This window comes from Sapajus apella, unplaced genomic scaffold (genome assembly GCF_009761245.1).
Source record: "Sapajus apella isolate SASKATOON/1434 unplaced genomic scaffold, GSC_monkey_1.0 scaffold7, whole genome shotgun sequence".
NCBI lineage: Eukaryota > Metazoa > Chordata > Mammalia > Primates > Cebidae > Sapajus > Sapajus apella.
This window is the reverse complement of record NW_022436947.1, coordinates 33,539,865-33,565,525: the sequence shown is the minus strand read 5'-3', so window position 1 is coordinate 33,565,525 and position 25,661 is coordinate 33,539,865. Positions and strand designations below refer to the sequence as shown.

General features: G+C 35.1%; 1 protein-coding gene across 4 annotated transcripts in view; it reads right to left on the bottom strand.

Annotated features, from left to right (window-relative positions):
• Window positions 1-25,661, bottom strand: part of COG5 (component of oligomeric golgi complex 5) — a 367,675-nt gene that overhangs the window by 121,670 nt on the left and 220,344 nt on the right. For all 4 annotated transcript variants that reach the window (XM_032275697.1, XM_032275699.1, XM_032275701.1 and 1 more), the window contains exon 11: window positions 4,397-4,478. In XM_032275697.1, the coding sequence (XP_032131588.1) occupies window positions 4,397-4,478 (82 nt within the window). The remainder of the gene's footprint in view (window positions 1-4,396; window positions 4,479-25,661) is intronic.

The following is a 25,661-nucleotide window of genomic DNA, read 5'->3' as shown; positions in this document are numbered from 1 at the left end:
TTTTTTTTTAACTAAGCATGAACATGTATAAACAGAAAGAACATGTTCCTAACTAGGAACATTTCCCTTTAGATATACTTTGCCAAAATATTACTTACTTAGACAATCTGTTACATTGTGTGTAATCCTCAACTCTGCAGATGGTTGCACTTCCTTAATATTGCCTGTCTATAATTCCAAGAAGTACTACAGTACACTTCAGGGACTGTACGTGCTATAAAAATTGAAGGTACTTTATAAACAACTTACTTTGGAGTTCTCCCAAAGGAAGTTATTAAAGTAATAATGGTATTGGAAGTAACAGGCCACCCTCAAGGTGAAATATTAATGGGATTTTCTGTCTAAATATTATATGTTTCCTCTCATTAGCTTCTTTCACTATACAAGACAGACAGGTCCCATAAGGTAAGAACTGAAAACATACACTGGCAATTAAAAAGTAGGTCATTGCTTTCCTTAATGAGAACAATTCCAATAGAATGATGGAAGACAGCCAGATTACACCTAGTTGAGAAATCAACAGTATGAAAATGAAGATCAAAAAATGCAAACTACTCTTTGGAGAAATTTACATATAAAAGAGAGAAAGTAAATAGCAACTAAAGAGGAACTTTCTAGTTTTAGTTTTTATTACATGGGAGCAACTTGAATAGGCTTATAGCTGAAAGAAAGAAATTAAAAGAGAAGTAGAAATCCAACACAGAAAAAGGAGAAGTATAAATTATGATGCCAGGAGACAGAAATAAACAAAGTAGGTGTGGGCACCGGTAAATGGGTAGCCTTGAAGAAGAGGTAAGTTATCTTCTGAGGCACAAAGGGAGGAAATAAGGCTCTTATTTGGAAGAAAGGTACAGGAAAAAATTTCTTAAAGACATTAATTGTCCTAATGACCCCGGAGATACGGTTGGTTACAGAGGGTAGGACAGAATGGGAAAAAGGAAGATATATGGAGAATACTGAAGGTTTGTCATGGTTAAGAGAAGAAAAGCGGATGATCACCGACAAGTAAATGACAGTATCACTAAATAAATGTATACACACACTCCCATATAATATTCTGAAATAAGCTTTTAATCATTATTTAAATTTGAATCATTAAATTTTAATCATTATGTAAATCTTTATGACCATAAGCAAAAGTTCCTCATTGAAGTTTTAAAGAGGAACTTTTGCTTATGGTCACAATGATATAATAGTGACCAGATTTACCATCCTATCTGAAACAAACAAAAAAAAATAGAAACAATATATGAAATGATGGCTTTCAAGACATTTAACACAAAACATAGGAGAGCAATTCCTCAGAGTCAGGAACAAATGAGATGAACCCTATGAGTGCCCCAGCTCATTTACCTTAAAGGACTTTATAGGATATGGCACAGAACGGGGGAAAATACCCTTCCCTCTATCCTGTACCTTCCACACAGCCAAACAGAAGCAACTAGAGTTCACACCAGAGAGAACAGAGCTACAGAGGCAGGGAATTCCAGAGATCTGCAAAGGGTTCACCTTGGGCAGTCAGCAAAGCGCTGACCAAAGTTAAACTTCCAGAGTTTGGGGAAAAACTATGAGAAAGGTTTACAGGGACCATCCTGCTACATTCACATAAGACTGAGAAAAGTGCCTATTCTCTAAAGCCAGGCTGGAAAACCTCATAATTCACCAGGTATTGAGGGGGTTAAGAAGAGTGCTGCCTCACAACTGGGAAATAAATAGCAGATTATTACTGTTTTGAATTTGCTAATAAATCTTAAAGCAAGACTCAGAAAAATCAAACTGTTTTTAAGTAATCTGATAGTGTCAGAGATAAAAAATATTTACAAGATGACAAAATTAATCAGCATCAAACAAGTTTAAGTTCACATCTAACATCCAATAAAAATATTAGACATCCAAATAAGTAGAAAAATATCAAATCTGATGGAAAGAAAATTCAACCAAACTAAAACCAGAATTGACACAGAATTAGCGGGCAAGGACATTTCCATCCCAGTCTTACTCTACAGAGTTCAACTTATTTATTGTTTGTACAATTTACTTAGTTTACCTTCTACAATTTCTATTAAAACTGTTCTAAAACAATAAATAGTAAACAATATAGGAATATATAATGGTTAAAGGCTTGAAATTTTCAAGTATGCTAATGGATTTTTTCTTTTTTACAGAACCTTGCTCTGTTGCCCAGGCTGGAGTGTAGAGGCGTGATCTCGGCTCACTGCAGCCTCCACCTCCTGGGTTCAAGTGATTCCCCTACCTCAGCCTCCCAAGTAGCTGAGACTATAGGCATGTGTCACCATGCCCAGCTAATTTTTTTGTATTTTAGTAGAGATGGAGTTTGCCATGTTGGACAGGATGGTCTCGATCTCCTGACTTTGTGATCCGCCTGCCCTGGCTTCCCAAAGTGCTTAGAGATGTGAGCCACCTTGCCTACAAAAATTGACTCCTGGCATTTTGATAAGGATTGTATTGAATCTATAGATCAACATGTGATGAGTTCACATTGTTGACGGAAATGCAAAATGGTACATCCATTTTGGAATATATTACTGTAGTTTCTGTAAAGTTAACCAACGTTTACCAAATAATTGAAAAATTCCACTCTTACATATTTACACAAGAGAATGAACATACAGGTCCACAAAAGACCCATGCATGTAAATAATTGTAACTTTATTCATAATAATCCAACTTGTTTCCCAATCACGGAATGGATAAAAAATTGTGGTGTATAAATATATACACACACACACATACACACACACACACACATATACATACATACACACACACACACACACACAATAAAATACAATGCAACAATTTAAAAGTAAATGGACCACCAATATATGCAACAACATAGAAGAATCTTAATTATGCTGATGATCAAACAATGTATACTATGTGATTTTACTTGTTGCCAAGACCCCGAGAGTGAAGGTAGCAGATAAGCTGCAAAAGTATGTAACAAAAATTTGGGAATGATGGAAATGTTCTATATCTTTTTTTCCTCTTCTTTTATATTTTCAATTATTTCAGCAAAAGGAAATGTTCTATATCTTAATTGTAATGATGGCTATGTGAATGTAAACATGTCAAATATCATAGAATTTTATGTTTAAAATTGGTGATGTTTACTGCATATAAGTTATATCTCAAAAAGCTGACCAAAAATAAAAACCTAATGCAAGAAAATAGACAATATTTAATCCCTTCCAAGATGAGCAGTGTGATTCACAAGTAAATGGAATAGGCCGGGCGCAGTGGCTCACGCCTGTAATCCCAGCACTTTGGGAGCCCAAGGCGGGTGGATCATTTGAGGTCAGGAATTTGAGGCCAGCCTGACCAACATGGTGAAACCCCATCTCTACTAAAAATACAAAAATATTAGCCGAGCGTGGTGGCACATGCCTGCAGTCACAGCTACTAGGGAGGCTGAGGCAGGAGAACTGCTTGAATCCAGGAGGCGGAGGCTGCAGTGAGCTGCAATCACATCACTGCACTTCAGCCTGGGTGACAGAGTGTGACTTGTCTCAAAAAAAAAAAAAAAAAAAAATCAAGTAAATGGAATAAATGAACCCTAATATACCATTAGCTTAAGTTCTCTTTAGTTACAAATGAATGAAGACTTCTTTGTGGTTACTGTCTTACTACATACTTCATTAGAAATAAGTAGAGAGGCAAGCAGAATAGTTTATTCAACTCTGGGGGGTTCCAGTGACTAAATAATATTTAGCATATAGTAAGTACTTCTAGTAAATGCTTGTGAATAAACATTTAAATAGAAATGAACTGTTACCTGTTTTTTAATCTTACCTACAGTATTTAGACAAACACATGCATAAGATATTAGCTGGTTTGCATATTTCATTGTATAGACCTACCATGCCATTATTTCATGGTATAAAGAAATTAAGAAGTTTTGTGAAACATATTTGAACGACCAACTTTTAAATCATGATGCAGATATTTCACCTATTTATTCATTAAATCTTCATTTTTAACATAAAGAACAATTTGCAAAGTCTCTGTATTTTTATATCTTTTAGTTATAAATTAATTCTAAAAGCATGAACTACATTCTTCAACATTAACTGCTTTACATACCCTACATAAGAAACAGACAGAATTTGATATCTGAATAGTAAGTAAGATATGACTAATTTTTCTGGAGAATTTTATTCTAAATACTAATTACAAAAATGTGTAAAAATTTTGCTTACTGATTTACTGTCTAAGAGATTTCAGAATAAACATCTAGACAAAATGACAATTAACCAGGAGTTTTAAAACAGCAATAAAAATGTTTTGTAAACCAATACAGCAAAGCTTGTTGACATCAAATGACAAAGTAACTAAAAACCTTGAAATTAATTTGCAAAACAAGCAGTAAACTTACAGTTTGTTGCCATATGAAACTGAGAAGAAAGTGCCTGAGTAACTGAATTCCAAAATGTGTAGAAAATTTCAGGTTGTCCATCCTGTGAACAACAACAAACAAAAAGAAAAAATAAAAAAAAAAAAGAATAAAAAAACCATTTCATTTATTTTAAGAAATTATAATGGGTAACATGCAACCTTAAAACTGTATTCAAAATTTAAATAAAAATTTTAGACATCTAATCATCAAATAATAGAATTATTAATTACATGGAAATATATAGATGATTCAAATTATGTGTCATGTGCAAGTAATCAGTCATTATTCTGCTCCGCCACGTAATAGCTGATGTAACCTTGGGCAGGTTGGTAAGCCGCTCAGGGCCTTTGTTCTTCATACGTAAAATGGTGATAACATTGCAGGATAATTATGAGGATTAAACAAATTAATCAAAGTCTTGGGACAATGCCTGACATATAATAAGCCCTCAATGAATGTTAGCTATTATTACTACAATTATTACTCTCATCTTTTTTTTGAAATACAGAAGGCAATTTGTGTGACTATAACAAAATGATAGACAAAAGCATGCTTAGATGAAGGGTAACTAACAAGAAATAATTCACTATTACAAAAGAGAATGGCTGAAGTTTAGATATAGTTAAACTCACAGGAATTGCTACTACTCAGTTTAGCATACTCTTGTTCAACTTTGAATATAAGTTTTAAAAAGTAAGCACCATAAAGAAAAGTATTAATAAAAGTATCTTTTGTTAAAGAAAGGCAAATAACTTTAACACTGTTAAAACAGAATCACACTCTTAGAAATTTTGCCAAATACTTTCAGATACAACTAACTACATGTATAGTATACAATATAACATTGCTAATACTCGACTATTTTTTCAGCCAAAAATGCAGCTTTACATGGTTCAAAGTAATATTATAAGGCTGGACACAGTGGATCATACCTGTAATCCCAGCATTTTGGAAGGCTAAAGCTGGCAGATCGCCTAAGGTCAGGAGTTTGAGAACAGCCTGGCCAACATGGCGAAATCCAGTCTCTAATAAAAATACAAAAAATTAGCCAGTGTGGTGGCACACATCTGTAATCCCAGCTAGTTGGGAGACTGAGGCAGGAGAAACACTTGAACCTAGGAAGTGGAGGTTGCAGTGAGCCAAGAATGCACCACTGCACTTCAACCTGGGTGACAGAGTAAGACTCCATTTAAAAAAAAACAAAAAACAAAGTAAGAGTATAAATAAAATATCTCTAATGTTAAAATATTGCTACAGTCCCAAAAATAAAATTATAATTTTAGATAAGTCAACAAAATAACCAAAAAAAAAATACTGATTTGTGACTTTTATACCTATGTACACTTCCCACTTCCAATTTCATTATTTGTTCTTTTTAAAATGAGTCTTATGGTTGTGAATTTCCTCAAAACCTGTTTATCATAAAAGAGGCAAATCAAATCATTGCTCATTTCTTATGCAATGATCAGAAAATACATTCAGATTCCTAAGATTTCATGTATTATGTCTTGTGTATCTTAAAGTAGATGCTTTTCAACATGTTAAAGTATAATATACTAAATTAACAGAATGAAGGACTGAAACCACATGGTCGTCTCAATTAATGCAGAAAAAGCATTCAACAAAATTCAACACCATCTGATGATAAAAACACTCAACAAACTAGAACTGGAAGGAAATTACATCAACATAATAAAGGCCACATAAGAAAAATCCAGCCGGGGGCGGTGGCTCACGCCTGTAATCCCAGCATTTTGGAAGGCCGAGGCGGGCGGATCATGAGGTCAAGAGATGGAGACCATCCTGGCCAACATGGTGAAACCCCGTCTCTACTAAACATACAAAAAAATTAGCTGGGCGTGGTGGCGCGCACCTGTAGTCCCAGCTATTCAGGAGGCTGAGGCAGGAGAATTGCTTGAACCCGGGAGGTAGAGGTTGCAGTGAGCCGAGGTCACGACGCTGCACTCCAGCCTGGCACCTGGTGACAGAGTAAGACTCTGTCTCAAAAAAAAAAAAAAAAAAGAAAGAAAACTCCACAGCTAACATCCTACTCAATGGTGCAAAACAGAAAGCTTTCCCTCTAAAATCAGGAATAAGTCCAGGATGCCCACTCTTACCACTTCTATACAATATAGTACTAGGAGTCCTGCCAGAAGGATTAAGGAAGAAAACGAAATAAAAAGCATCCAAACTGGAGTGGAAGAAGTAAAATTATATCTGTTTCTAGATGATATGATCTGGTATGTAGAAAATCCTAAAGACTCTTCAAAAAGGTCTATTAAAATAATAACTGAATTCAGTAAAGTTGTAGGCTAGAAAATCAACAAATAAATATTTGTTGTGTTTCTATAAACTAACAATAAAGTATCCAGAAAAAAAAATGAAGAAAACTACCCTATTTATAACAGTATCCAAAAGTATTCTTATTCAAGAAAACAAAAAACTTGTACACTGAAAACTACACAATATTGTTCAAAGAAATTAAAGATGACACAACTAAATGAATAGCATCCTGTGTTGTTATGGATTGGAAGACCCAATATTGCTAAAATGTCCACACACTCCAAATGATCTGCAGATTCTCAAAATCTCAATGGCATTTCTGTAGAAATAAAAAAATACTAAAAGTCATGTAGAATCTCCTGGGATCCCAAATATGCAAATATCTTTCTTGAGGAAAAAACAAAGATAGATGCCTCAGATTTCCTGACTTAAAGACATATTGCAGAGCCAGATGCAATGGAACACACCTGTAGTCTCAGCTATTTGGAGGATGAGGTGGGAGAACTGATTGAGCCTAGGTGTTTGCAGCCAGCCTGGGCAACAGAGGGAGATCCTATCTCCAAAATAAAACCCATCCAAACGGAAAAAAAACATATTACCAAACTTCAGTAATCAAAACAGTATGGTAGTAGAATAAAGACAAGACGTATGGATCAATGGAGTAGTGAGACAAAAAATATACCATCAAGTATACGATCATACAATCTTCAACAAGGGTGTCAAGGCTACACAATAGGAAAAGGAGAGTCTCTTCAATAAATGTTGCTGGGAAAATTGGATATATACACGCAAAGAATAAAGTTGAACCTTTACCTCATACTGTATATGAAAAACTGATTCAAAATGGATTAAGGACCTAAACCTAAGGCCTGAAATTATAACTCCTAGAAAAAACATAGTAGGAAAGGTCCATAACACGGGATTTGGCAATAATTCTCGTACAGGATGCCAAAAACACAGATAACAAAAACAGAAATAGACAAACTGAACTATATCTAACTTGAAAACTTCTGTGCTGCAAAGGAAACAATCAATACAATGAAAAGGCAACCCACAGAATGGGGGAAAACATTTGCTAACCATATATCTAATAAGGAGTTAGTATTCAGGATATAAAAGTAGCTTTGACATTTCAACAATTAAAAAAATATATCATGATTAAAAAAACAGGCAAAGGACTTGAGTAGACACTTCTTTGAAGCAAATAAATAAATGACTGGCCAACAAGTACATGAAAAGATGCTCAATATCACTAATTATCATGGAAATGCAAATCAAAACCATACTGAGATGTCATCTCACACCCATTAGGATGGCTACTATACAAAAAAACAGTAAATAACAAGTGTCAGAGAGGATGTGGAGAAACTGGAAACTTTGTGCACTGGTGGTAGAAATGTAAAATAGTCTAACCACTATGCAAAACATTAGAGTGGCTGCTCAAAATTACCATATGATCCAGCAATTCCACTTCTGGGTATATAAGTAAAAGAACTGAAAACAGGATCTTAAAGATTTATTTGAATACTCATGTTCAATGCAGCATTATTCACAAGAGCCAAGAGGTGGTAACAACCCAAATGTCTATCAAAGAATGAATGCATAAAGAAAATGTAGTATACTCAGTCACGCATTTCTGAATGATGGTAATGTACCTGAGAAATGTATTGTTAGGCAATTCTGTTATTGCGCAAAAATCACAGAATGTAATAAACAAACCTAGCTGGGATAACCTACTACACGCATAGGCTTTATGTTATAGCCTACAATCCTAGGCTACAAACTTGTACATGTTATTGTAACGAATACTACAGGTAAATTTAACACAATAGTATATTTGTGTATTTAAACATCAAAAAGACACAACAACAAGAAGACACAGTAAATATATGGTTTTACAGTCTTATGAGACCACAGTTACATATGCAGACTGTCATTGACTGAAATGTTATGTGACGCATGACCGTACTTAAAATAGAACACTATTCAGCCTTAAAAAAGAAGGGAATCCTATCATATGCTACAACATGAATGAACCTTGAAGCTGTTACACTAAGTGAAACAACCCAGTCACAAGAAGATAAATGCTGCAAGATTCTACTTATATGAAGTATCTAAAATAGTTAAATCCTTAGAAGCAGAAATAATGGTAATTGCCAGGAGATGGGGAACAGGGAAAATGAACTAGTTATTTCCCTTGCTTAAAAAAGTTATTCTAATATATATTTTAGGACAACTATCATAGCCTGAGATTTTTTTCCCCCATAATACTCTTAAGAAACTTCTCTAGTTAAAATAACAGCAAGAATATTTTTAAGGAAACTTTTTGGTAACAGAAAAACAATTTATTTCATTTTTATTAATTTTTATTATTATTATTTTAAGATGGAGTCTCGCTCTGTTGCCTAAGCTGGAGTACAGCGGTGCAATCTCGGCTCATTGCAACCTCTGCCTCCCAGGCTCAAGAGATTCTCCTGCCTCATCCTGCCAGATATCTAGGACTACAGTCACGCACTACCACTGAAACACCAGCTTTTCCTACGTCTGAGCCTGCAGGCCTTTGGACTGGGACTACACCACTGGCTTTCCTTGCTCTCCAGCTTGCCAACTACAGATCTACAGATTTAGGGACTTGTCTCCATAATCCCATTAGCCAGTTCCTTATTTTCTTAATACAAATACATAACATTTCCTATTGGTTTTGTTTCTCTGAAGAATCCTGATACCCTAATACAGTTGTTGAATAAATCAGTCAATCAACCCAAGGACTTGTCTAAAATTAAGAGCTAGAGGCAGCTACTACAGATATATACTAAAAGAACGCATAGTTGTTGGAATAAGAAAGGATGTGTGAAGTCCTTGGGAGAGATAAAGAGAGATAAAGTAGATTCAGAGGGAATTGGAAAGTAGAGAGGATAATAAATGGATTTGGGAGTAAGATAGTATGTTAAAGCAATTATTTTTTATAACTGTATATCTATATAGATATGTATATGCTGTATATGTATGATGTATCCCTATAAATACACATGTATAATAGAGTGTGTGTGTGTGTGTGTGTGTATATATATATATATATATATATATATATATACACACACACATATATATATCTCCTACCAAAATATAAAAAGACAGAATGTTAATTTTAATTATCAAAGTATTGTCAGGAATGTTATTGCCATGTGCAGTGGCTCATACCTGTAATTCCAACATTTTGGGAGGCCACGGTGGGAGAATCGCTTGAGGCCAGGAGTTCAAGACCACCCTGGGCAACACAGCGAGACCCCATTTCTACAAAAAAAAAAATTTAAAAATTAGGTAAGTGTTGAAGCATGTGCCTGTGGTCCCAGCTACTTGGGAGGCTAAGGCAGGAGATTGCTTCAGCCTAGGAGTTCAAGGCTGCAGTGAGCCAGGATCATACCACTGCACTCTAGCCTGGATGACAGAACAAGAGTTTGCCTTTAAGAAAATAAAAACAAAATTTTATTGTCAAAACTACATCACATAAATATAATTTCCTGCATAAAAAAATATGAAGACATATAAAAATCATGTCACTTGTTTCAAGTCAAGTCAGCCTGTTACATATTTGCTCTTAAACATTTTGAAACAAAATTAATTGAACTACATTTTGAATAATTCAAGTAGATTCCAACTGGAAGGATATTTGAGAATGATCTATTTATAACTGACACCCAATATATCTTACATTAAGTTAAATGGAATCATGTTTTCAGATCAATTCAGGGAAACACTTGCAATTTAAAGTATCTTTCTGGGCTTGTCTCTTGTTAATTCTAACTTTAAGAAACAATGAAATTTGGACTTTTGGCTGAGACCAACATAAGCTGATAATAAAACCAAACAGACACATATTATTATGTATAATTAGAACAAAGGTAAAATATACAAAACCATCAGAACTTTTTAAAGATAAATCTATTATTGAGAATTATAGCTTGGCCTTTGACTTTGATTTAGTCATTTATTTGAACATAATTAAGTGTACACAAAGAAATTTCAAATAATACTTAAACAAAATAGCTTCCAAAGCATATACTCGGTTTTTCTCTTTTTAACACCAAACTGACCACAAATTTTCTTGCTCAAATATATTTGACAGCTTCTTGCACACAGAATGAGGTACAAACTTTCATGCTAAACTTCTTGTGCTGGGTATAGTGAAGAGAGTATGGCACTGAAGTCAAATAACCTTGACTTAAATCCAAGGTCTACCACTTGTGCTGTGACCTTGGAAAGGTGAATTCATCTTTCTGAGCTTTTGATTTCTTCATGTAAATAGTAGGAATAATATTTTCAAGGGATTTATTTTGTTATGAAGAAACAGGATCTCTTGAACTAGATCTGTTTTTGAGGGGGACAGAGGCTTGCTTTGTTGCCTAGGCTGGAGTGCAGTGGCATGATCTTGGCTCACTACCTTCGCCTCCCAGGTTCAAATGATTCTCCTGCCTCAGCCTCCTGAGTAGCTGGGACTACATGCATGTGCCACCATGCCTGGCTAATTTTTCATATTTTTAGTTGAAACTAAAATATGGGGTTTCACTGTGTATGGGTCTCCTGACCTTGCAATCTGCCTGCCTCGGCCTGGCCTCCCGAAGTGGTGGGATTACAGGACTGAGCCACCACGCCCAGCATCTTGGGCTAGATCTGAAAGGAAGATTGGAATTCACCATACAGATGGGAAAATAGATGAGCAGAGAGCATTCCCAATAAGGAGAGATTAACAGTACATAGAGATGTGAAAAAGTATTTTCTATTCTCTGAATAAAAAGTGAGCATTCAGGAAACAGGGAGGATGTAAGAATGGAAAGTAAGACAAGGATCAGATCAAGGTACGTCTACGTTCATCATATAGATATAATAGTGAACCGCTTGAGAGTTTTAATAAGAGAATACCACATTCAAGCTGCACTTTAAGAAAATCACTTTGATAACATGGAAGATGAACAGTGTGTAGGGTGGTTGTAAGTCTGCAGGCAACAAGATCACTTAGGAATTTACTGAAGAAATCTAGGCAAAAGGGACTTTCTATGGCCCTAGTAGTAGAAGAGTAGTAAGACTGGGTAGCAGGAAAACTGCTAATGGGCCAGAATATGTATTTATGAATAATAAGGACTAAAAATATTTATGAAGAACGAGGAGAAGATTATGCAACCAAAATAGAATGTAAGAAGCAGCAGCAGGTGGGCAAAGAAATATTCTTTTAGACTTATGCTTCTGGAACCTCTGGGGCATCCAAGTGGAGGCGACCCGGCATTTTTTTTTTTTTTTTTTTTTTTTTTTTTTTGAGATGGAGTCCTGCTCTGTTACCTAGGTTGGAGTACAATGGCACAATCTCAGCTCACTGCAGCCTCCGCCGCCTGGATTCAATGATAAACAATTTCCATGCCTCAGCCTCCTGAGTAGCTGGGATTATATGTGCCTGCCACCACGCCCAGCTAATTTTTGTATTTTTAGAAGAGATGAGGTTTTGCCATACTGGCCAGGATGGTCTTGAACTCCTGACCTCAGGTGATCTGCCCGCCTCAACCTCCCAAAGTGCTGTGATTTTAGGCATGAGTCACTGCTCCTGGCCACTGACTGCTTTTAAGCAGATCTATGCTAAAGAAATCGATTTACGTGTTATCAGCATTTGGAGGTGGTAGAAACTATTCGCATGTGTAAGCTTTTCCATATATTGCATGTAGCATGGTAAAAAAAAAAAAAAATAATGTTGAGGATGGGCCATGGAGAAAATGGTTCAGAGTGGAGAGAGAGGAGTAAGTGGAGATGAGTGTAAAATAAAAATTGAGTACAAGTTGATAATCACTGAAACTGGATGGTAGGTACATAGGGAATCGCTGTCCTATACTTGGGTTCCATAGTTTGGTATGTGTTTGAAATTTTACAAATATTTTAAAAGGAAGGAAAGGAAGAGGAAGAGGAATTGATAAAGGAATTCTGAAGACTGAGAATATCTGAGCAAGGAGAGATTTAAGAAGTAGTGGTCAATCACCTCAGAGGAGTGAAGTAAACATGGTCTAAGAAGGGGACAGAACGATTTGGCAGTTGGGTCACTAAGGTGCTATGAGCAAGAACTGCTTCAGGAGAATGAAAGCTTGACATCAAGGGTATGGGGCAAAAGAGAAGCAGGGAAGTAGAGATACAATGTAGCTTACTGAAACCTAAGTGTGAAGGAAAGATTTATTTAGAGGAAAATAAAGGACTCAGGTTTTTGTTGTTGTTAAAAAATACTTAGATGGTAAAACATTGAAAAGAAGGAAGGAGGAAAGAGGCTGATAGTGGAGAAAACCAAGATGGGATGATGTGGAATCAAAAACAAAAGTTGAAAACTAAGTCAGAAAAAGAAATAGATACCTTTGAGGCAGAAGGGGGAGTTAAGGATAAGCAATATAAATTTTTTGGTCCTTGAAAAAGTGTTTCTAAGTCAGTATGCTTATTGAGAGGAGGTCAGAGAGAAGCAGAGGGACCTAAATTAAGATCAAAGGAAGGAAAGTGTAAAAGACTTAGCAAAAGGTCTACGCCAGAGACCTCTGTGGAGAAATCATGTTGTGAATAAGCCTGGAGATTTGATCAAAGAAACCAAGTAGTTATGAATTTTACATTAGTTCTTAATCATCTTCTGGATTCAAAGCAGAGGGATCCTGGCAAAGCAAATACAATAAAGCAAAGAAAAATTTCTGTTTGTTGAAAAATAGCCTTTGGGGAAAACATTTTGCTGTCTGATTACAAAGAAGAGAGCTATGGAAATTAGATAGGAACTTCGAGACGAACACTACAGAGCAAAGTAAGAAACCCTATACATGGCCGGGCACGACGGCTCATGCCTGTAATTTCAGCACTTTGGGAGGCCGAGGCGGGAGGGTCATGAGGTCAAAAGATCGAGACCATCCTAGCCAACATGGTGAAACTCTGTCTCTACTAAAAATACAAAAGAAATTACCCGGGCGGGGTGGGGCATGCCTGGAGTCCCAGCTACTCAGGAGGCTGAGGCAGGAGAATTACTTGAAATCGGAAAACGGAAGTTGCAGTGAGCCCTGATCGCGCCACTGCACTTGAGCCTGGCGACAGGGCGAAACTCCCGTCTCAAAAAAAAAAACAGAAAAGAAAAAAGAAACCCTATGCATGTACAATCCTATACATACACCACCGAGCAAAATAAGAAACCCTAAGAATTTCCATTAAAATAAAAACGTTAGATTTTACACGTATACTGTTGAGAGAAAAAAAACATTTATGATGCAATCAACTTTTTGTTTTATAAAACAAGAGCTTAGATTAATTAGGTAGTCAAAGATAGTGAAAAGTAGTCAGATTTTAAGTACATTTTGAAGGTAGAACAGACAGGATTTATTAAAATATATACAGCTAAATACAAAGACTTTTTACAAAATAGTAACAGAGGTTGTCTCTGGATGAAAGCATTAAATATGATGCTTCCATTATTCTTTTTTTTGAATTGGAGTCTTGCTCCTTTTGTCCCAGCTGGAGTACAGTGGCGCAGTATCAGCTCACTGCAACCTCCAACTCCTGGATTCAAGCAATTCTCCTGCCTCAGTTTCCCGAGTAGCTGGGACTACAGGTGCGTCACCACACACAGCTAACTTTTTGTATTTTTAGTAGAGACGGGGTTTCACTATGTTGGCCAGGATGGTCTCGATCTTCTGACCTCGTGATCTGCCTTCCTCAGCCTCCCAAAGTGCTGGGACTACAGGCACGAGCCACTGAGCTCGGTACTATCATTATTCTTTTAAATTTTTTGCTGAAATAATACGAATAATCTAAATGTTAATGATAACTAGAACACTAAATTCTGGATGTAAAAAATTCATTACTAAAATACATGAGTAAAAAGTAAAAGTTCCTCTTTAAACTCAAATGCCTAATGCCCAATCTTATACTCTTACCTAGAGATCACTGTGAAACAATGGTGTTAAAGGGTTTAAAACTCCTTTGATATAGTTTACGGCAGTGTGTCTCAACCTTTTTTTTTTTTTTAACATCACTCACCCAAAGAAAAAAATTAAACAATTAACTATACTTATACCTATATAACATAGTACACATATTTTGCTTATATTTAATATATAATTATATACTATAATTAGATTTGATTAATTTTAATAATACTTAGTTTGTTCCTAATAAGAGAAACTAAGAAAAACCAGAACTCGTTTCTCTCTCTTGGGGTCAATATTGCCCCCAGTTGAGAATATATGGTTTACCAGTATTTTGAAAATTCATGCAATCCCAGTACTAGGTATATATCCAAAGGAAAGGAAATCAGTATGCCAAAGAGGTATCTTCACTCTCATGTTTACTGCAGCACTAGTCAAGATATGGAAGCAACCTCAGTGTGTCTCTACAGAAAAAATGATTAAGAAAATGTAGCATATAAATACTATAGAAAAATATTCACCCATAAAAAGAATGAAATCTTGTCATTCAAGGTAACATGAATGAGGCCGGTGGACATTATGGTAAGATAAGCCAGGAACAGAAAGTAAATGCTGCATGTTTCTACTCATAAACAGAAGCTAAAGAAGCTGATCTTATAGGAGTATTCCAAGGTTGAAATTTATTTTTTAAAAAATTCCAAAATTTGAGAAAGCTATGAATATTGAGTTATAGGAAGGACGAAAAACATCAAACAGATTAGAACCAAATAAAACTAACCCAAGGCATATGATAATTAAGATCTCAAAGGCCAAGGACAAAGAGAAGAGCCTAAAAGCAGCAAGAGAAAAGAAATAAATACTACACGAAGGAGCGTTAACAATTGGTCTGGAAACAGACTTCTTCATGGTAACCACACAGGCCAGGAGAGAGTGGGATAACATTTTCAAAGTGGAAAAAGAAAAAGGTATGCAAAATACTGTGTTCCACAAAACTATGCTTCAACAAGGAAGATGACAAAAGTTGAAAGAATTCACCACCATCAGACCTGTCTTACAAGAGATATTAAAAGGAGTTCTTAAAATTCTGAAAGAAAAAAAAAGTAATATGCAAACAAAAACATCTGAAGGTATAAAACCCACCAGTAAAATTAAGTACACAAATAAAACCATAACACTCTAATACTGTAACTGTGCTATGTGATCCACTCATAACTCCAGCATAAAGCCTAAATGACACATCTATGAAAAACAATTAACAGCTATAGCAATCTGTTAGATATATACACTGATATTTAACGATTGACATGTTTTATATTTATAGGCAATATAAAAATATGTAAATTGATTTACACGTTTTCTCAGTGAAAAGTAAATTGAGAAAACACAAAAAGAATATAGAGGATATATAACAATTATAAATATGTATGAACCCAATACTGAAACATTCAAGTATATAAAGCAAACATTAATATATCTAAAGGAGAGCTAGATGGCAACACAGTAATAGGAACTTCAACACCCCACTCTCAGTAATGAACTGATCATCCAAAAGAAAGAAATAAAATAAACCAAAAAGACATCTGCACTTTCTTGTTTACCAAAGCATTATTCACAATAGCCAAAGTATGAAATCAACCAAATTGCCCACCAAATGGATAAACAGATAAAGAAAATGTGGCATATATACCCAGTAGAATATTATTCAGCCATAAAAAAAAGAGTGAAATCCTTTCATTTGCAGCAACAGCTGACACTATATGCAAAGTGAAATATACCAAGCATAGAAACACAAGTATTGCATATTCTCACATATATGTGTGAATTAGAAAGGTGGATCTCATGAAGACAGTGAGTAGACTGGTGGTTACCAGATGTTGGAAAAAAATCAAGGGGAGAGGGACATGAAGAGCGGCTGACTGATGAGTATAAATATACAGTTAGACAGAAGAAATAAGTCGCAGAGTTCAATAAACCAGCAGGTGATTATAGTTAAGAATAATCTATTGCACATTTCTCAATGGCTAGAAAAGTGTAACTCAAATTCATAAATATATACTTAAGGTGATGGATATCCCAATTACCTTGATTTGATCTTCACACATTACATGAATGTAATAAAGTATCACATATACCTGAAAATATGTACATCAATTACAAAATAGTGTTTTTAAAAATCAATTTATGAGTTCTCAACATTATAGTAATCCCTCAATGTCACTGACAGGTTTTTGGATATTGCAATTTTTAAACAAAATGATGTACAGCAGATTCTCAACTAACCCAGCCTACTGCTACTACCACAGCAGTCATTCACTTGCATATGCTACCTGTGGGGCTGTGGAATGACCCACCCAGCTCATTGCAGCCACTGCCAAGACCAGTGCAGACTGCCTGGGAGCCAGAGGGACAAATATCCAGAATATAGAAAGAACTCAATCAATTCAACAGTAAGAAACAAATAATCCCATTAAAAAGTAGGCAAAGGACATGAATAGACATTTCTCAAGTGAAGACATACAAATGGACAACAGGTACATTAAAAAATTGTCAACATCACTAATCATCAGGGAAGTGCAAATCAAAACCATAAAGAGATATGACCTTACCCCAGTTAGTATGACTACTATTAAAAAAAACAAAAAATAACACATACTGGTGAAGAAATGGAGAAAAGGAAACATGCATTGGTGGTGGAAAGGTAAATTAGCATAGCCACCAAGGAAAATGGTAAGAAGATTTCTCAAAAAACTAAAAAGAGAACTATAATATACTTCAGCAATCCCACTACTGAGTATTTATCTAGAGAAAATAATACAGTATATCAAAGGGGTTTATGTTTATTGTAGCACTATTTGCAAAAGCAAGGATAGGCAATCAACCTAAGTGTCCACTGAAGGACAAATGGATAAATGAAACATGGCATACAGAAAGCCACAAAAAGAGAATGAAATCCAGTCTTTTGCAGCAACACTGATGGAACTGCTAGTCATTAAGTGAAGTAAGCCAAGCACAGAAAAACAAAATGTTTCACATTCTCATTCATATATGGGAGCTTAAAACTTTGATCTCATGGAGGGAGAGTAGAGAAGGGTATCTTAGATATCAGAGGCTGGAAGAGGGTGTGTATTTTGGGTGGGAGAGAAAATGGGAGTTGGTAAATGGGTACAAACACACAGAAGAAATAAGTTCTAATGTTCAATAGCAAAGTAGGGTGGCTATAGTTAACAACAATGTATTTTTTATTACAAAATAGCTAAGAGACAGGACTTGAGATGTTCCTATGTGGAAATATGTTCCTGAGGAGATGAATACCCTGAATACTCTAACTTGATCATTACATTCTATGTATGAAAAAAAGTATCACAGGTACTCCATAAATATGTACAGAAATTGTGTATGTTTTTAAAAACAGTATCAAAACTGATATCCTCAGAATTGAGATGTATTCCACTTCAGCATTAAAGCTGCATAATGTTAACATGATGCACTGAACAATGGGCTGCCATCAACAAAAATCCACTGAAGTACTAGGTTTTGTCCTCAACTACAATAGACAAATGGGATCTAATTAAACTTAAGAGCTTCTGCAAAGCAAAAGAAACTATCATTAGAGCAAACCAGCACTCAACAGAATGGGAAAAAATTTCTGAAATCTACCCATCTTACAAAGGGCTAATATCTAGAATCTACAAAGAACTTAAACAAATTTCCAAGAAAAAAACAACCCCATCAAAAAGTGGGTGAAGTATATGAACAGATACTTCTCAAAAGACATTTATGGAGCCAACAAATACATGAAAAAAGGCTCATCACCAGTGATCATGAGAAAAATGCAAATCAAAACCACATTGAGATACCATCTTACTCCAGTTAGAAAGGCAATCATTAAAAAATCAGGAGACAACAGATGCTGGAGAAACTGTGGAGAAACAGGAAAACTTGTTGGTGGGAGTGCAAATTAGTTCAACCATTGTGGAAGACAGTGTGGCAATTCCTCAAGGATACAGAACTAGAAATACCATTTGACCCAGCAATCCCATTACTGGGTATATACCCAAAGGATTATAAAACATTCAATTATAAAGACACATGCACACGTATGATTATTGTGGCAAAGTTTACAATAGCAAAGACTTGGAACCAACCCAAATGCCCAACAATGATAGTCTGGATAAAGAAAATGTGGCACATATACACCATGGAATACTATGCTGCCATAAAAAAGGATGAGTTCATGTCCTTTGCAGGGACATGGATGAATCTGAAAACCATAATTCTCAGCAAACTGACACAAGAACATAAAACCAAACACCACGTTTCCATTCTTAAGTGGGTTTTGAACAATGAGAACACATGGACACAGGGAGGGGAACATCACACACTGGGGCTTTTTGCGGGCGGGGAGGGGGTAGGGGAATGGAGAGGGATAGTAAAGGGTGGCGGTTTGTTGAGGGGTATAGAGAAATACCTAATGTAGATGACGGGGGTATGGATGCAGCAAACCACCATGGCACGTGTATACCTATGTAACAAACCTGTACGATCTGCACATCTACCCCAGGACTTAAAGTATAATAATAGTAATAATGAATTAGCTGGAGGTGATGGTGTGAGCCTGTAGTCCTGGCTACTTGGGAGGCTGAGGTAGGAGAATCACTTTAACCAGGGAGGCGGAGGTTACAGTGAGCCAAGTTCATGCCACTGCACTCCAGCCTGGTGACACAGTGAGATTTCACCTCAAAAAATAAAAATAAAATCATAAAAGTTCCCTCCCTCGGTTTGCTAAAACTATAATGAATTTTGTCAAATACTCTGTCTACATGTATTTTGATAGTTACATCATTTGTATATACTGCTGTACTTGCTGTGGTAATATTGAAAATCTTTCAATATATATTCCTGAGCATGGCAGGACTTAATTTTCCTTTCTTGTAATTCTTAACTGGTCTTGTTATAAAGGTCATACTAGTGTCACAGAAAGAGTTGGGCAAGGGGTCTTCTCTAGAAAAACTGAATAATCTGTTTCTTGAAATTTCGGTAGAATTTTCCTGAAAAACCATATGGGCCTACTGGTTTCTTGATCTTTAGACTTTAAACTACTGATTGAATTTCTTTGAAGCCTGCAGGACTGCGGATGGCTTCTAATTCTACTTGAGTAGCTTTGGAAAGTTATATTTTTCTAGTAATCTGTCCATTTCTACTTGTATTTAAAAATTAGTTAGCATAAAGTTTTTCTTATTGTCCCCGTATTTTCTAATTTCTAATCTGATATAATTCTGGATTTACAGAAAAGATGCAGGAGTAGCCCCCTGAAAACCCACCCACTATTTGTATACTGAGATTCCCACTTGTTAACACTGAGCCACATTTACTTCTCATTTTCTCTGTTTCTGAACCATTTCAGAGTGAGTGGCACACATCATGGCTCAGTACAACTAGGTAATTAAGCGGTCTCCTAGGAATAAAGACATGTTACTATATAACCATAGTATAGTTATCAATATTAGGATTTTTTTTTTTTTAAAGAGATAGAGTCTCACTTTGTCGCCCAAGCTGGAGTGGTGTGATGCCATTATAGCTCACTGCAGCCTCAAACTCCTTGGCTCAAGTGATCCTCCTACTTCAGCCTGCTGAGTAGCTGGGATTACACACATGTACCACCATGCCTGGCTCTGGAGTTTTTAACATTGTTCACTTCCTGAACAATGGATTGTTCACTGCTAATATATAAAAGTACAACTATTGTATATTATAATGAATTATATTTGTATACATATATCCAAATTAACTGTTACCAACTTAGAGAAGTACAACTGACTTTTACATATTGACTTAGCCCTAATAGCTTTTTTGTAGATTCCAATGAATTCTCTATATAGACAATCATGTCATCTATAAAATTAATTTTCTTCTCTTCTAAACTGGAATCCTTCCATTTTTCTTGCCTATTCCACTAGCTAGAACAACATTAAACAGAAGTAGTGAAAACAAAAAGAAATCCTTGTCTTTTCTCTATTGTAGAAGAGAAACATTAAGTTTCGACCATTAAATATGATTTTTTTTTTTTTTTTTTTTGAGACAGAGTCTTACTCTGTTGCCTAGAGTGGAGTGCAGTGGTGCCATCTCGGCTCACTGCAACTTCTGTCCCCCAGGTTTAAGTGATTCTCCTGCTCAACCTCTCAAGTAGCTGGGACTACAGGCATCAGCCACCATGCTTGGCTGATATTTTTGTAGCTTTAGTGGAGACAGGGTTTTACCATGTTGACCAGGCTGGTCTCAAATTCCTGACTTCAACTGATCCAACCCACCTCAGATTCACAAAGTGCTGGTAATACAGGCATGAAACTACTGCACCCAGTCTGATTTTACCTGTTCATTTTTCTTAGATGCCTTTTATCAGGTTGAGAAAGCGTTCCTTTATTTTTCTAGCTTGTTGCGAAATTTTTATCAGACACAGATGCTGGATTCTGTCAAACGCTGTTCCTGCATGTATTGAGAGGATTATACAAATTTTCTTTTATAGTTTGTTGGGTTTCTTTTTCCAATTTTAATATAAGCCTTCTACTAAAACCTTATCAGATCCTCCATAATTTTCAAATTTCTCCTTCATATTGTTCATAACCTAGTCTTCATGAAGCATTCTGGATAATTTCATTGATTCTATTTTCCAGACCTCTAATTCTCTCTTTAGTTTTTTGTAATCTTGTGTTTAATGTATCTGCCGACTCTTTTACTTCAACAACTTTATTTTTATTGGTTCATTTCTATTGGTTCATTTTCAGATCTACCTAGTCATTTTTAAGTCACTTATTTCTCAATTTTTTATTCCATATTTTAGAGTATTTCACGTACAGATACTTTATATTCTTTATCAGATAATTCTATCTGAAATCCATAGCATCTCTGAGACGTTCTTCAGGAATCTAAAATCCGTTTTGCATTGTTTTTATTTTCTCAGCTCTCAATCACAGCTTCTAGTTTCTAAGATTGGCAGTTTTTTTTACTGTGAGCTTGTATTTGTCCAACCTTAGTATAAGAATTCTGATGGCTAAAGCTAAAAATGTGCTTCTCTACAGAGCAGCTGCATTTGTTTCTTATGGGAGTGACATGTTGTTACCAACTGAGGATCATGCCCCAGGTCTCAGTGTAATGCAAGACTCTCAAGTTTCTTCTTCCACCTAGCTACAGCCCCAAAGCACAGAGTATTGATACCATCACTGATACGGATATTTGACCTCAAAACAACCCCATCTTGTGCATTCACTTATCACTCACAAATCCTCACTACAGGTCCAACTATTTTACCTTTACGTGTATCTGTATATGTATGGATGGCCCTCAAATATTCTATTGTTTTGCAAGCTTAATAATAAATTACGTTTTTCTAATTTATGTAGAATTTGTTTATACTGTAGTGACAGAGCCCTTAAGAATATCTGGTCCCCATACAAGTAAAACAAGAAATCTTCTAACCTTTACAGATAAGAGTATTTACTAATAATACCTGACTTAGAAATCTATTTGGTTTATCCCTATTCAATATTTTAATCAAATTGAGATTCCACAGATAAATAAGTTGAACAGTTTTCTCATAATATTAAAAAGATTTCAAATTTGGATGTCCTAAATTTTTGGATTAGAGTCTTTAATGCTATTTTCAAATCATTTGATATGTCTAAAAGGGCAAAATAAAACACATTATTTTTCATAGTTACAATTCTCATTAGTACTACTGCAACTGGAAATGCTGAATGCTCTCCAAATTTAGCTTAATGCATCGTATACACATGATTACAGATTCTATTTAATGATAAAAATTGCTGGCTTAGAAAATCAAAGTATCATATCTATAATCCCCCACACTGCTAAGCTGGCTTAATCCTGCAGATAAGAATCTACAACTTGTTTTCCAATGTGTAGATACTTAATAATTTGTCAATAATTTGCTACACTCACTTTCAAGCAAAGTATCATATAGTCTTGGTGATTAGACAGTGATAATAAAACTCTTAACTGGATTTAAAGATACCAAAATTGAATTTTTTAATGTTTAATTATCAACCCAAAATTCTAATTTAAAAATGAAATACTGCATCCATTCATATAAACCATAAAAAATACAATATGAGAAAAAAAATTCAATGTTACAATGCTAAAATAATATGGATATGTATAAATGTATCTTTTCAAATTATCATATAAACTGAAAATAATAGGCTAATTTTATAAGCTAGCCAGGGCATTTATTAATGCAGAAGCAGAATTAGTTATCTCAATTAAAAAATAGCTTTCAAAGGGATCCACATTTAAAGTAAAATACCCCTTAGGTTATGAGGTGAGAGGAATGAATAATAATAAACTAAAATGTTCCTAAGATTTGTTATACCAGCTATAATTGGTCAGGTTTTATTTTTTATTCAGACTATTTATGCCCTCTTTATATTCTGATATATCCTTTATACAATTATGGTCATCTATTGTAAAAGCTTCTAAACAGTAAAGTATTACTGAAACTACTATCATGTGGGATTTTTTCCTCCTTAAATATTCCTAAGATTAGACTGAATAGTAATATACACAGGTATCTCTGTCATCTGAAATCAAAATCTTAGCAAAAAACCAAGGCATATTTAGAAAGATTACACTGAAAGCTAAGTTTTAAAGTAAGTCCAAATGTTTATATTTTTGTCTGCTAAAAAAGAATATACTTTAGAATTAATAATTCTCACAAGACTCTGCAGAACACAACTAAGAAAAACCATTTTCAAATTGTTACAGCTACAAAGCTATCATGTTAGGTCATCACTCACTTTAGTAAAGTGAGGCATGAATTTGATATATTCAGAGGAAATCCTTGACATTGGTTTAAGGAAGCATGATCAATAATTGAAATTTCTGATACTCTACATAAATTAATGTACAAGCATATAATGTTATTAAAACTATTGAATAAAACGGACTTTCTCACATGGCAAGATTCTTTACAACCAATATTTGTTCAGTTTATGAATCCTACATAAAAGTTTCAGCATTAAAAAGAAGACTAAACTAGGGATGGGCATGGTGGCTCATGCCTGTAATCCCAGCACTCTGGGAGGTCCAGGCGGGTGGATCACCTGGGGTCAGGAGTTCAAGATCAGCCTGACCGACATGGTGAAATCCCATCTCTACTAAAAATACAAAATTAGCCAGGATTGGTTAGTTGGGCGTGGTGGCGGTTGCACGGAATACCAGCTATTTGGGAAGCTGAGGCAGAAGAATGGCTTGAACCCAGGACGCAGAGGTCTCAGCAAGCCAAGATCATGCCATTGCACACCAGGCTAGGCAACAAGAGACTCCATCTCAAAAAAAAAAAAAAAGACTGGACTAATAATTACAATAGCAAATTATCAAGTCAGTCTCTGAATTAAGTCTACATTCTGTCACTTTCCCTCATAATACCTTAATTCTATGGGCACTATTACTATCCTCATCTGATATTTGAGACTGAAAGATTACATTACCTACCCAAGGTTGCACAGTGGTAGCAAATCATAGCTCTGTCTGATAGCAGGCCAAAATTCTCAATCACTACACTGTCCTGCCTTTAACACTACTTGAATAACTGTTAAGAAAGAAGACTTTTAAGATCTGGCTTCCCAAATGCTAACAGCTATATTTACTCTTATGTAAATTATTTTAGACCATTTTAACATATTTTAGGGATCTGGGCAGACTGACTTTAACATATAATACATAAAGACAAATAATAGATATAGGACAGTTTGCTTTTCCTACAGATGAAGGCTTAGGACATTAACTAATGGAAATTTTTTTCACAAACATAGGTTTAAAAAACTAAAGGAAAACACAAATTTAAAAAATGAGTTAACATGATACACCTATTAGAATAGCCAATCTCCACAACACTGACAAATCCAAATATTGGCAAGGATGGGGAACAACAAGAACTCTCTTTCTTTGCTGATGGGAATACAAAATGATACAGCAACTTTCAAAGACAGTTTGGCAGTTTTTTACTAAGCTAAATATAGTCTAACAATACAATAAGCAAGCACAACTCTTACATATTTACCTAAAACAGATGAAAATATGAAAGGGTTAGCAAGAGGTGAAAACCACACAATAATGTCTACAGTTGCTTTATTCATAATTGGCAAAAACTGGAAGCAACAAAAATATCTTTCAATAAGTGAATGGATAAACAGAGGTATAGCTAGACAATGGAATATTGTTCAGTGATTAGAAATAAACTACCAAACTGAAAAAAAAAATCCACTGAAGGAACTTTAAATGTATACTGCTAGGTGGAAAAAGGCATTCAGAAAAGGCTATGTACTGTATAATTCCAATTACATGACATTTTGAAAAAGGCAAAAACTATGAAGACAGTAAAAAGATCAGTGGTTGCAGAGGTTTAGAAGGGAAGTCAGGTAGGAATGAATAGGTAGAACAAAAATTTTAGGGAAGTGAAACTAGTAAAACCATTCTGTGTGACACTGGAATGGTGGATACATGACATCTGCACAAAGCATTGTGTATGGTCGACTATTTGTTACAACTGATGAACCACTATTGATACCTTATTAACTAAAGTCCACAGTTTACACATTAGAGCTTGCTCTTAGCATGTTATAGTTTCATGGTTTTTGCACAATGCGTAACATTGTACTTTCAATATTTTTCAGTATTTTAATATTTTATAAATCTAAAGCTACCCTAAAATAAAAATTAACTTTAAAACAACCCAAGATATTGAACTCCAACAAAATGACAATAATTACAAAAATTATTTAACAAAGGCAAATGTAAAATAAAGGGTTTTTTGGTAGAAATAAAACAAGCTGGTAAGAACAAATCAAATACAGAAATTTCATCACAGCTTACAGTGAACTAAAGAAGCACTGAAACCAAATGGTTTAAAAACAAAGAAATCTGGAAAATACATTCTTAATTTTCCTCCTTGATATGAAATCAATCAATCAATTATTATCCATATTCTAAAGCAAAGCAATAAATATGTATTAATTTAGCTTTCA